The sequence below is a fragment of the Coregonus lavaretus genome, assembly GCF_964263955.1.
Source record: "Coregonus lavaretus genome assembly, chromosome: 1".
In the NCBI taxonomy this organism is placed as follows: domain Eukaryota; kingdom Metazoa; phylum Chordata; class Actinopteri; order Salmoniformes; family Salmonidae; genus Coregonus; species Coregonus lavaretus.
The window spans coordinates 81,680,940-81,694,216 of NC_139988.1; the positions used below are offsets into that span (position 1 = coordinate 81,680,940).

The 13,277-nt window shown below is 42.4% G+C and overlaps 1 protein-coding gene across 1 annotated transcript in view; it reads left to right on the plus strand.

Annotated features, from left to right (window-relative positions):
- Nucleotides 1-5,895, plus strand: part of slc39a11 (solute carrier family 39, member 11) — a 160,097-nt gene extending 154,202 nt beyond the window's left edge. The window contains exons 6-8 of the mRNA XM_084171580.1: nucleotides 2,434-2,532; nucleotides 4,167-4,325; nucleotides 5,209-5,895. Coding sequence (XP_084027706.1) covers nucleotides 2,434-2,532; nucleotides 4,167-4,325; nucleotides 5,209-5,287 — 337 coding nt within the window. The 3' untranslated portion in view covers nucleotides 5,288-5,895. The remainder of the gene's footprint in view (nucleotides 1-2,433; nucleotides 2,533-4,166; nucleotides 4,326-5,208) is intronic.
- The last annotated feature ends 7,382 nt before the right edge of the window (nucleotides 5,896-13,277 follow it).

Sequence of the window (13,277 nt, forward strand, 5' to 3'; positions counted from 1 at the left end):
GCAATTTGCATATACTCCAGAATGCCTTGAAGAGTGATCTGATTAATTGCAAAGTCCCTCTTTGCCATGAAAATGAACTTAATCCGAAAAAAAAATATTCCACTGCATTTCAGCCCTGCCACAAAAGGACCAGCTGCCATCATGTCAGTGATTCTCTCGTTAACACAGGTGAGAGTGTTGACGAGGACAAGGCTGGAGATCACTCTGTCATGCTGATTGAGTTAGAATAACAGACTGGAAGTTTTAAAAGGAGGGTGCTACTTGAAATCAATGTTTTTCCTCTGTTATCCATGGTTACCTGCAAGGAAACAGTGCAGAGCTTGCTCAGGAATGGCAGCAGGCAAGTGTGAGTGCATCTACACGCACAGTGAGGCGAATACTTTTGGAGGATGGCCTGATGTCAAGAAGGGCAGCAAAGAAGCCAGTTCTCTCCAGGAAAAACACCAGGTACAGACTGATATTCTGCAAAAGGTACAGGGATTGGACTGCTGAGGACTGGGGTAAAGTCATTTTCTCTGATGAATCCCCTTTCCGATTGTTTGGGGCATCCGGAAAACACTTTGTCCGGAGAAGACAAGGTGAGCACTACCATCAGTCCTGTGTCATGCCAACAGTAAAGCATCCTGAGACCATTCATGTGTGGTGTTGCTTCTCAGCCAAGGGAGTGGGCTCACTCACAATTTTGCCTAAGAACACAGCCATGAATAAAGAATGGTACCAACACATCCTCCGAGAGCAACTTCTCCCAACCATCCAAGAACAGTTTGGTGACGACCAATGCCTTTTCCAGCATGATGGAGCACCTTGATATAAGGCAAAAGTGATAACTCAGGGAACAAAACATCGAAATTGTGGATCCATGGCCAGGAAACTCCCCAGACCTTAACATCGAAATTATGGGTCCATGGCCAGGAAACTCCCCAGACCTTAATCCCATTGAGAACTTGTGGTCGATCCTCAAGAGGCGGGTGGACAAACAAAAACCCACAAATTCTGACAAAGTCCAAACATTGATTATGCAAGAATGGGCTGCCATCAGTCAGGATGTGGCCCAGAAGTTAATTGACAGCATGCCAGGGCGGATTGCAGAGGTATTGAAAAAGAAGGCTCAACACTGTAAATATTGACTCTTTGCATAAACTTAATGTAATTGTCAATAAGAGCCTTTGACACTTACGGAATGCTTGTAATTATACTTCAGTATACCATAGTAACATCTGACAAAAATATCTCATAACACTGAAGCAGCGAACTTTGTGAAGACCAATACTTGTGTCATTCTCAAAACTTTTGACCACGACTGTACTACATTACTCTCTCTCTCTCTCTCTCTCTCTCTCTCTCTCTCTCTCTCTCTCTCTCTCTCTCTCTCTCTCTCTCTCTCTCTCTCTCTCTCTCTCTCTCTCTCTCTCTCTCTCTCTCTCTCTCTCTCTTTCTCTCTCTCTCTCTCTCTCATTCTCTCTCTCTCTGTGTCCCTCTCTCTCCCGGGCGGTGGACGCTGTAAGCATTTCCGTGACTAGCTGTCATTAATCCTCTCTCTCCGAGGGCAGGCTCTTGACTCTGTACCAAAGAGTAGTTCACAGGGAGAGAGGGAAGTAGGAAACCCAAAACGTTCCTCCCAAACACACCAGTGTGTGGTATTGCTGAGTTCCTTGCCCCCCGGGAACTGAAGTGGTCCGATTAGGATGCAGTGGAGTGTGAGCAGACAAACAAACACCCTGGTTATGAGCATGTTGTTGAATTACCACCCTGGCTGCTAATAGTGTGGAATGTAGTGTGTGCTGTTAGCCTCAGTTTATTGATGCTTTGGTTGGCCTGGGATGGGGTGACTTGAGTGCTGTGTTGTTGTTTTGAATAGATTTGAGTTTCTTCTCTTCTAACTGTTTAGCAGTATCCGTTTTCTGCCTAACTCCCAACTCTTCACATCCAACTCTCTCCTCATGTGTCTCCTTAGCAATTGTTTCCAGCTCATTTCCTGTCCTGAGAATGAGCCCCTATCCATAGTCTCTGCGGTTTTACTGTGATGATGATGATTTCCTCCAGTGCTGACTCATTCTCTGTGTAATGTAGTCTGAGCACGACTGCCTTATAAGTGACCCCGGAAACTGACAGCAGTTTTTCCCCATGCTATGTACTGTACATTATCATTCAGATCTAGTTTCCTCCTAGCTAACCAACCACCCAACCACCCACCCACCAGCCACACTTCTACCTCACTTAGCCACTTAGCCTGCTCCAACTCTATTAAAGTGAATGTAATGCTTCACATGCAAACTCAATGCTCTGAAATCTCTTCCACTTAGGCCTCTAAACCAATGTCAATGAACGACCATTGATTAGGGTAATGGTAATAAGAAATGTAATCTGAAAGGCCATCAGACAACAATCTAAGAAGTGGTGTCCTCTAAAGCGTTATCATCACGTGTTTCACAGGAACTTGGCCATTGGCATAGGGATCCAGAATTTCCCAGAGGGCCTTGCGGTGAGCCTCCCTCTGCGAGGTGCAGGGATGTCCACATGGAAAGCCTTCTGGTGAGTAACAACTATTAATATCCAAACAGTATTTCCATATGATCATCACAGTTTCTCTGCATCTTAACTTACAGTGCCTTCAGAAAGTATTCACACCACTTGACTTTTTCCACATTTTGTTGTTACAGCCTGCATTGAAAATTGATTAAATTGAGATTTTGTGTCACTGATCTACACATAATACTCCATAATGTCAACAACAAAAAAAGTATGTTTTTTTAAAATGTTTACATAATAATTAAAAATATAAAGCTGAAATGTCTTGAGTCAAGAAGTATTCAACACCTTTGTTATGGCAAGCCATAAAATGTTGCTTAACAAGTCACATAATAAGTTGCATGGACTCATTCTGTGTTCAATAATAGTGGTTAACATGATTTTTGAATGACTACCCCATCTCTGTAACCTACACATACAATTATCTGTAAGTTCCTCCAATCAAGTAGTGAATTTCAAGCACAGGTTCAACCACAAAGACCAGGGAGGTTTTCCATGCCTCGTAAAGAAGGGCACTGATTGGTAGATTGGTAAAAAGAAGAACGGACGCTGAATATCGCTTTGAGCATGGTGAAGTTATTAATTAGGCTTTGGATGGTGTATCAATACACCCAGTCACTACAAAGATACAGGCGTCCTTCCTAACTCAGTTGCCGGAGAGGAAGGAAACTGCTCAGGTATTTCACTATGAGGCCAATGGTGATTTTAAAACAGAGTTTAATGGTTGTAAAATGAAAAAACTGAGGATGGATCAATAACATTGTAGTTACTCCACAATACTAACCTAAATGACAGAGTGAAAAGAAGGCAGCCTTTATCGAATAAACATTTTTTGCAAAATATGCATCCTGTTTGCAACAAGGCACTTAAGTAATAATGCAAAACTAATTGGCAAACAATTAACTTTGTCCTGAATACAAAGTGTTATGTTTGGGGCAAACACAACACATCACTGAGTAACATGCTTTATATTTTCAAGCATGGTGGTGGCTGCATAATGTTATGGGTATGCTTGTGATCGGCAAGGTCTAGGGAGTTTTTTGGGATAAAAAAACAAACAGAATACAGGTAAGCACAGGCAAAATCCTAGAGGAAAACCTGGTTCAGTCTTCTTTCCAACAGACATTGGGAGATTAATTAAACTTTTAGCAGCACAACCTATAACACAAGGCCAAACCTACACTGGAGTTGCTTACCAAGAGTTTGGTAAGAGTTTTTAAAATAATAATGTGAAAATAGTGTACAATCCAGGTGTGCAAAGCTCTTAGACTTATCCAAAAAGACTCACAGCTGTAATCGCTGCCAAAGGTATTTCTAACATGTATTGTCTCAGGGGGTGAATACTTATCTAATCAAGATATTAGTGTTTTACTTTTCATAGATGTTTTATAAATGTTGTTATTCTTCTTCCACTTTGACATTACAGAGTATTTTGTGTAGATCGTTGACCAAAAATGACAATGAAATCCGTTTTAATCCCATTTTGTAACGCAACAAAATGTGGAAAAAGTCAAGGGATGTGAACACTTTCTGAAGGCAACTGTATATTTAAAGGAATTGTTTTTGTTTGACAACCAATGACCGAAGGGGACATTAAGGGTACTAACTAGGGTTTTAACTAACTCCTCTCTCCTCAGGTACGGACAGCTCAGTGGGATGGTAGAACCAATCGCCGGGTTGCTAGGCGCCGTTGCCGTGGTGCTGGCAGAACCACTGTTGCCGTACGCCCTGGCCTTCGCTGCTGGGGCCATGGTGTATGTGGTGGTTGATGACATCATCCCAGAGGCTCAACTCAGGTGAGTAGGGAGAGGGAGAGAGGGAGAGAGATGTTATAGTTACCGCGATCTCCTAACCCATGTCTTAGTCAAGGCTTAGCCCATGTCCAACCCTTTAGAAAACAGTGGAACAACGTTTCCTAGTAATACATCAACAGATAAAGAGATGGTGGGAGTAAAGTTATGAGACAGACGGCATAGGTAAGAGACAGACAGCATAGGTAAGAGACAGACCGCATAGGCCTAGAACAAAACCAATTTTTTTGTCTTTTATTTTTCTGTCCTTTCCCACCTTGGTTCCAACTCTGTGCGTAGTTGTTCATAGCTCTGTGACTCTGAGCCAGACTAGATCAATCACTGTCTTTGTGTTCATGTGGGAGTGGTAGTGGAGCAAAGACACTGTCCCCCTGGAATGTTTTCACAACCTTGGGCGTATTGTTTGCTTTAAAAAGCGAGACAGGGAGCGAGCTGTCCTTTTGACTTGTCCTCTCTTCAACACCCAACGTACAGTATGTGTGCGTCGAATGTACCTGTGAAGTGTGTGGGTCATCTGTCACTGTGAAGTGTGTGGGTCGTCTGTCACTGTGAGTGTGTGGATCGACTGTCACTGTGACGTGTGTGGGTCGACTGTCACTGTGACGTGTGTGGGTCGACTGTCACTGTGACGTGTGTGCCTGCTCGCGTGTTTAGGGTCTGTGTGTGTATTTTAGGAACCTGACAGTTTTTTAAGTCTGTATATATGTCATTCTATGTCTCATTCTGGCATTATCTCTGTCTGTCTGTCTGTCTTTTAATCTTTCCATGTGCTCTGCTTATCTCTGTGTCTCAATGTATTGTATATGATTGAAGTACTGTATAACTATACCAACATTGATTAACACTGTCCATGTATTTTGTCTTGAAGTGGGAACGGTAAGTTGGCTTCCTGGACCTCTATCCTGGGCTTTGTAGTGATGATGTCACTGGACGTTGGGCTGGGCTGAGGCCACACCTCCACGTGGAACACCTCGCTGATGTCACAGAATGATGTCACGGCCAATTGCCAGACCTTGGGGGGGGGGAAAAAGGACCAAATCTGCCTTCTCTCTAAATGCTTGCTTTTGTTTTATTTTGTTTTATTATTTTTTGTTGTTGAATTATGACATTTTGTGAATTAGATTTTTGTTTTTTGGGATACGGGATCCTTATTATAAAATGTGATGATACTTGAAAAGTGGTGTTTGTATGACTAGTTTAGATTGGCACTGAGACAGCCATGTATGAAAAGTTGATTGTTGATTTTGAATAGATTTTTATGTCATCTAAGGGCTAAGGCCATTTTGGCTCCAGCTGTGTCAGCCCACTCCACAGTTGCACCTCAAGACTGTGTTTTGAAAGCTATTTATGGTCACTGAAGGAAACACAGGGATCTGTGTCTACAGATAAGTCACAAATAACCAGCTAAATGTGTAGGCTTGCCTGATCCTAGAGAAGCATTTTTGCTCAGATTATTATGTAATTTTTTTGCAAATGGTGCACACCCTGATTCATTCAGGATGGAATGGTTTTTTCTTCTTCAATGATCAAACATTTAAATGACCAAGTGATTCTGTGTCTGTTTTCCCTTGCTCTTTTACTTTATTTAGCTTTTCCTCACATACATTCTTGATCAACCTCAGGCTGGCATTGTGTGTGTGTGGATGAAGAGAATGGGAATAGCAACATTTTACAGCTAGCCTCTCCTTTCTTATGTTTTTCTCAACTATAACACACACGTTCCATTATTATTGCATTGTTAGTACATTACTATAATATTATGACATTCTGTTATTCTTACAGGTGAAATTAAATATAATTACTAATATGACGATTTTGTGAAAAGAGAGATATTGCAGCTAGCCAAATGGAATGCTAGCTACACAACCCAAATGCAACCTCCTTTTTGCGTTTTCATTTTTACATTAATGAACTGTACTGTACTGCTGGAGTTGGGTGGGGGCTTTTAAACTGTCTGACCTTATTGTACTGTAGACCCTCTGGCCTTACATCTCTGTATGGGACAACGTCTCAGAGTATGTGTGCTGATCTAGGATCTAGGATCAGGTCCCCCCCCCCCCCCCCCCCCCCGTTGTGATTTAAAATGTTCAACTGATCCTAGATCAGCACTCCTACTCGGACACGCTTGATATAAACGGACCCTGAGGGATATACTACAAAGCAGGATCAATGAGTTAGCCAGTAAACTTGCATAAATATTCTGAAATATATGTATATATATATTTTTTAAGATAAGCTTGAAATGAGCATGGTCTAATTGACTCAACAACCAAAAACACATATCAATAGTTATTTCGGGTTGTTTATCCAAGTTAGCTGGCTAACTCAGTGATCCTGCTTCGCAGTATATCCCTCAGGTCTCCCTGCCTGATACTATTCTAGGAGAGGGCTGGATAGAACCATTCCCAAGGAAAAGTGTCATGGAGAGAGTTGGGGTGGTGATGTCATAAACCATAACTGCTTCCACGATGTGTTTTTCTCTGTTAGTTAGAGGGGTCAACCCTGGTTCAGTCACCGCTCCACTGACTCATGATTCACTGGAATGAATGACATATTGTACTCTAGTCCTTCACTGTAATGCAGCTGTGCTCTTACTGTACAGGGTCCAAGCCTATCTGGAAATACATGTCATAACTTGACATTTCTTGTAAATCATGCTTTGATGCCATTGGGAGGTATGTATAAAAACATGAGGTATACTCAGATGTATCCATACAGTGCAATCAGAAAGTATTCATACCCCTTGACTTATTCCATATTTTGTTGTGTTACAGCCTGAATTCAAAATTGATTAAATATTTTAAAAAATCTCACCGATCTACAAACAATACCCCATAATGACAAAGTGAAAACATGTTTTTAGAAATGTTAGCAAATTTATTGAAAATGAAATACAGAAATATCTAATTTACATAAGTATTCACACCCCTTTGCGCTCCAAATTGAGCTCAGGTGCATCCAATTTCTAGAGTGTTGAAAGTTTCCAAGAGCACAGTGGTCTCCATCATTGGGATATTGAAAAAATATGGAACTACCCACACTCTACCTAGAGCTGTCCATACGACCAAACTGAGCAACCGGGCAAGAAGGAGGTGACCAAGTTTTTTGGCTGAGATTGGAGAACCTGCCAGAAGGACAAGTCTCTACAGCACTTCAACAATCTGGGCTTAATGGGAGAGTGGCCAGACGGAGGCCACTCCTGAGAAAAAGGCACATGACAGCACACTTGGAGATAGAAAAAAGGCACGTGAAAGACAGATCATAAGGCCAAAGATTCTGTGGTCTGATGAGACAATAATTGAACTCTTTGACCTGAATGTAAAGCCGCTGTCAGGAGAAAACCAGGCACAACTCATCACCCATCTAACACCATCCCTACCGTGAAGCATGGTGGTGGCAGCATCATGCTATGGGGATGCTTTTCAGTGGCAGGGACTGGGAGACTGGTAAGGATAGAGGGAACAATGAATGGAGCCAAATACAGGCAAATCCTTGATGAGAACCTGCTTCAGAGTGCAAACGACCTTAGCCTGGGGAGAAAATGTACGTTCCAACAGGACAATGACCCCAAGCATACAGCCAAAGCAAGGCTGGAATGGCTTCAGAACAACAATGTGAAAGTCCTTGATTGGCACAGACTTGAATCCCCTTGAAAATCTGTGGAAAGACTTGAAGATTGCTGTTTTCCCACCACTCCCAATCTAACTTCATCCTTAAGAGTATATTGACGCAGCAGTGCGTCAATCTAAGTAACATAATAAAAATATCCTCATCAAAATTCGTCAGTTTCAAGTAGAGATATCAGGGTTTTTGCCTGGACTGCGTCTCAATCCACTTCATCTGTCTTTGTGAGCTGGCCCCATCTGCAGTGGAAGGTGGCCGAGCTACAGCGGTGTTTGTCAGACCATGAGACATCCTGAAAATCGGTCTTCTCACAAAAATGTATGTAGCGTCCGAATGGCCTACAAAATATTGTGACCACTCTATGGAAACGGGAGACTCTCATGAACACAGTGGTGTTCTCTGTTTTGCTCTACTGATTCAAGGGTTTTTCTTTATTTTTACTATTTTCAGATGACCTGGCCTCCACAATCACCCGACCTCAATCCAATTGAGATGGTTTGGGATGAGTTGGGCCACAGAGTGAAGGAAAAGCAGCCAACAAGTGCTCAGCATATGTGGGTACTCCTTCAAGACTGTTGAAAAGCGTTCCAGGTGAAACTGGTTGAGAGAATGCCTAGAGTGTGCAAAGATGTCATCAAGGCAAAGGGTGGCTACTTTGAAGAATCTCAAATATAAAATATATTTTGGTTTGTTTAACACTTTTTTGTTTACTACATGATTCCATATGTGTTATTTCATAGTTGTCATGTCTTCACTATTATTCTACAATGTAGAAAGTAGTACAAATAAAGAAAAACCATTGAATGGGTAGGTGTGTCCAAACTTTTGACTGGTAATGTGTATATATACACATACTGTATATATACAGTGAATTCGGAGTGTTCAGACCCTTTTACTTTTTCCACATTTTGTTACGTTGCAGCCTTATTCTAAAATTGATTAAATAAATATTTTTCCTCCTCAATCTACACACAATGCCCCATAATGACAAAGCGAAAACAGGTTTTTAGATTTTTCCCCCGCAAAAAACAATAAAAAACAGATACCTTATTTACATAAGTATTCAGACCCTTTGCTATGAGACTCGAAATTGAGCTCCGGTACATCCTGTTTCCATTGATCATCCTTGAGATGTTTCTACAACTTGATTGGAGTCCACCTGTGGTAAATTCTATTGATTGGACATGATTTGTAAAGGGACACACCTGTCTATATGAGGTCCCACAGTTGACAGTGCATGTCAGAGCAAAAACCAAGCCATGAGGTCGAAGGAATAGTCCGTAGAGCTCTAAGACAGGATTGTGTCGAGGCACAGATCTAGGGGTACCAAAAAATGTCTGCATCATTGAAGGTCCTCAAGAACACAGTGGCCTCCATCATTCTTAAATGGAAGAAGTTGGGAACCACCAAGACTCTTCCTAGAGCTTGCCGCCCGGCCAAACTGAGCAATCTTGTGAGAAGGGCCTTGGTCAGGGAGGTGACTAAGAACCCGATGGTCACTCTGAAGGAGCTCCAGAGTTCCTCTGTGGAGATGGGAGAATCTTCCAGAAGGACAACCATCTCTGCAGCACTCCACCAACCAGAGTTTTATGGTAGAGTGGCCAGACAGAAGTCACTCCTCAGTAAAAGGCACGACAGCCCACTTGGAGTTTGCCAAAAGTCACCTAAAGACTCTAAGACCATGAGAAACTAGATTCTCTGGTCTGATGAAACCAAGATTGAACTCTTTGGCCTGAATGCCAAGCGTCACGTCTGGAGGAAACCTGGCACCATCCCTACGGTGAAGCATGGTGGTGGCAGCATCATGCTGTGGGGATGTTTTTCAGTGGCAGGGACTGGGAGACTAGTCAGGATCGAGGGAAAGATGAACGGCGCAAAGAACAGAGAGATCCTTGATGGAAACCTGCTCCAGAGCGCTCAGGACCTCAGACTGGGGCGAAGGTTCACCTTCCAACAGGACAATGACCCTAAGCACACAGCCAAGACAACGCAGGAGTGGCTTCGGGACAAGTCTCAATGTCCTTGAGTGGCCCAGCCAGAGCCCGGACTTGAACCCCATCGAACATCTCTGGAGAGACCTGAAAATAGCTGTACAGCGATGCTCCCCATCCAACCTGGCAGAGCTTGAGAGGATCTGCAGAGAAGAATGGGAGAAACTCCCCAAATACAGGTGTTCCAAGCTTGTAGCATCATATCCAAGAAGACTTGAGGCTGTAATCGCTGCCAAACGTGCTTCAGCAAAGTACTGAGTAAAGTGTCTGAATACTACTAAATGTGTATTTTCAGCTTTTTATTTTTTATAACTTTGCTACAATTTCTAAAAACCTGTTTTTGCTTTGTCATTATGGGGTATTGTGTGTAGATTGATGAGGGGGAAAAAAAACAATTTCATCAATTTTAAATAAGGTTGTAACCTAACAAAATGTGGAAAAAGTCTAGAGGTCTGAATACTTTCCGATTGCGCAGTATACACATATATATAAACATATTTCCTGAGCTTTCTTATATCTATATAGGACAGACACTTCAAAAACGTATTCTTATTTTTTTACTGTACTTTTTGCCTTTTATTAATGTTATTCAATGCGTTTCTATGGGCTATAGTAGTGAAGGCCAAATTCAATATTTTATCAAATATATTTTTCATTTTTTGGGGGGGTCCTAAAATTCTAAATCATATAGCTAAATGATCCATCGTATGATCATGACAAATGTTAGCTTAGTACACTTTTAGAGGTTTTAACAGATCGTGAGAAAATCTGCAAGGAATAATGGGAGAAAATCCCCAAATCCAGATGCGCTAAACTGAAGACGACTCAAAGCTGTAATCGCCATCAAAGGTGTTTCTACAAAGTATTGACTCAAGGGTTTGAATACTTATGTTAATTAGATATTTCTGTATTTTATTTTCAATACATTTGCAGAAATGTCTAAAAACATGTTTTCACTTTGTCATTATGGGGTATTATTGTGTATAGATGTGTGGGAGGAAAAAATCATATTTAATCAATTTTGAATTCAGGCTGTAACGCAACAAAATGTGGAATAAGTCAAGAGGTATGAATACTTTCTGAAGGCACTAACCAATGTAAAGTCTTCATACAGTGACAATTGACTGCACACTGCACTTCTCTTTTGGCAGGACTTGTGTGTGTGGCTAGTGCTATGACCAGTAGACATGAGACCGTGGAGAGATGGTAAAGTACAGAAAGGGTCTAGTTACTGGGCCTGATAAAAATGCAGTGTGCAGTAAAGGGGGAATTTTCTGTAATGAAATGTTAGGTTCCTGGACAGAGATAGAAAAAAAAACATTTGGCAGCCGTCTGGAATCCTGACATGACCTATCCTTTCATATCTCTCTCTCTCTCTCTCTCTCTCTCTCTCTCTCTCTCTCTCTCTCTCTCTCTCTCTCTCTCTCTCTCTCTCTCTCTCTCTCTCTCTCGCTCTCTCACTTGCCTCCTCTGTCATCCATTCTCTTTCTCCCTCTGTTGTCTTGTAATTTCAGTCCTTAGCTCCCATTGGAGAGAATCTGTGTTGAAAAGTAAAACCCTCTCTGATGGAGGCCTGGTCTTGTCTTGAGTTGAGCTATAGTTCACTCTCTCTTGACTCCGCTCTCTACCCGCTCATTTACAGCCTCAACATTTTTATTTCCCTCACGACTCTGAGGATTGGCGATGTTTCTGAGGTCAAACTCAAGCAAAGGGGCTTGCAGAACTGAATACATGTGCAATGTATACATCGTCCACTCAGGTTCAGTGCTACACAATGATAGTGTACCAGTATGCTGAACCATGACCCATCCTTATGTAACAATACTCAACTCTGTGTAAGCCTAGGACCTGGCAGCTAGTCGACTGGCACACACAGAGAGGTGTATGGTGTGTGAGTTCGCTCCCTCTTTCTCCTGTTTGTTTTTCTTTTGAGCTATGAAACTGATAAGTGTGATAGGGAAAGGCGAGACGCGGTTTTTCTGCTTATTGAGTCGGAATGCCAGTGCAGGAAACACACCTTGCTGCCACGGTGAAGGACAAAGAACCCCTTTCACAGCCGCCATGTGCCAGCGTCGCCCGCGGTGAACATTCCCACCTCGATGTGGGCAGAGATTGGTATAGGCAGGACATCTTCCCTGTCTTTATTGGGCGCCAGAGATGGGGAAGCCACAGGCATGGATCGCACACACACACACACACTATACACATCCACACACAGTTACAAACACTCACATAGTCACATGCGCACATGATCCGAGAGAAGGGACCCTTTCTTTACTTTGTGTTTGTGATCAAACGGCTCCCTTGTCTGGTTCATAGTCCTGTATGAGGAAACAGCGGAGAGCATTGACCACAGGCAGTCTGCTAATAATCTGGTCTGGAGAGCGGTCAAAGAATGTCAGAAATGGCCACTCCAAAGGCAAAGAACAGTACAGCACTGTTAGAGCACTATTATAGTAGGATAGTGCTGAGTAAAGTATGATGTAGGGTAGTTGCTAAAAGTGGGATACGGTGGGGTAAGGGAGCATGTGAGATATAGCTAACGTGTCAGAAGAAGGTGAGTGGATGAGTGCAGAGTATCTCAAGTAAGGTATTGTCTCAATCAGAAAGAGGGAGTCGAGAAAGGAATGATAGTTTAGCTCTAAAGATGGTCTCTTTGTAAGGCCTTGAAAGGCTACAGCGTCAACCAATGACAGTAGTCTTTGTTGACAGGTGTTTACTCGTGTGTGTGTGTGTGTGTGAAAAAGGTATGCACTCACTAACTGTAAGTCGCTCTGGATAAGAGTGTCTGCTAAATGAGTAAAATGTAAAATGAGGAGTCAAAAAGTTAAACGGGGGAGGAGACACTCCAGGGATTGCGTGCGGACATCAAATGTTTACCTGTAGCTGAAAGAAAGGGGGAAGATGTAAAAGAGGAGAAAAAAAAAGTAGGAAAAAATATGTCTGTGGTTAACAAGAGTGGGCGGAGACCCAAAGCTCAAAGAAGGAGCTTTGCACGCAACTTAACAATACTACCTTTATGAAGGCTGCGTCGCAACAGCTGACTCTCTTTCTCTCTCATGCTCAGACAAAAGGGAGATTTCAGTGATAGATCCTAATACCTGACTCATGACATTGCCTAATACAGACAGAAACATGTCTGTTCTATGAAATATATTCTCAATTAATTTTTTACATTTTTAGTCATTTTGGGAGACGCTCTTATCCAGAGCGACTTACAGTTAGTGAGTGCATACATTTTTCATACTGGCCCCCCGTGGGAAACGAACCCACAACCCTGGCGTTGTAAGCGCCATGCTCTACCAACTGAGCTACACGGGAA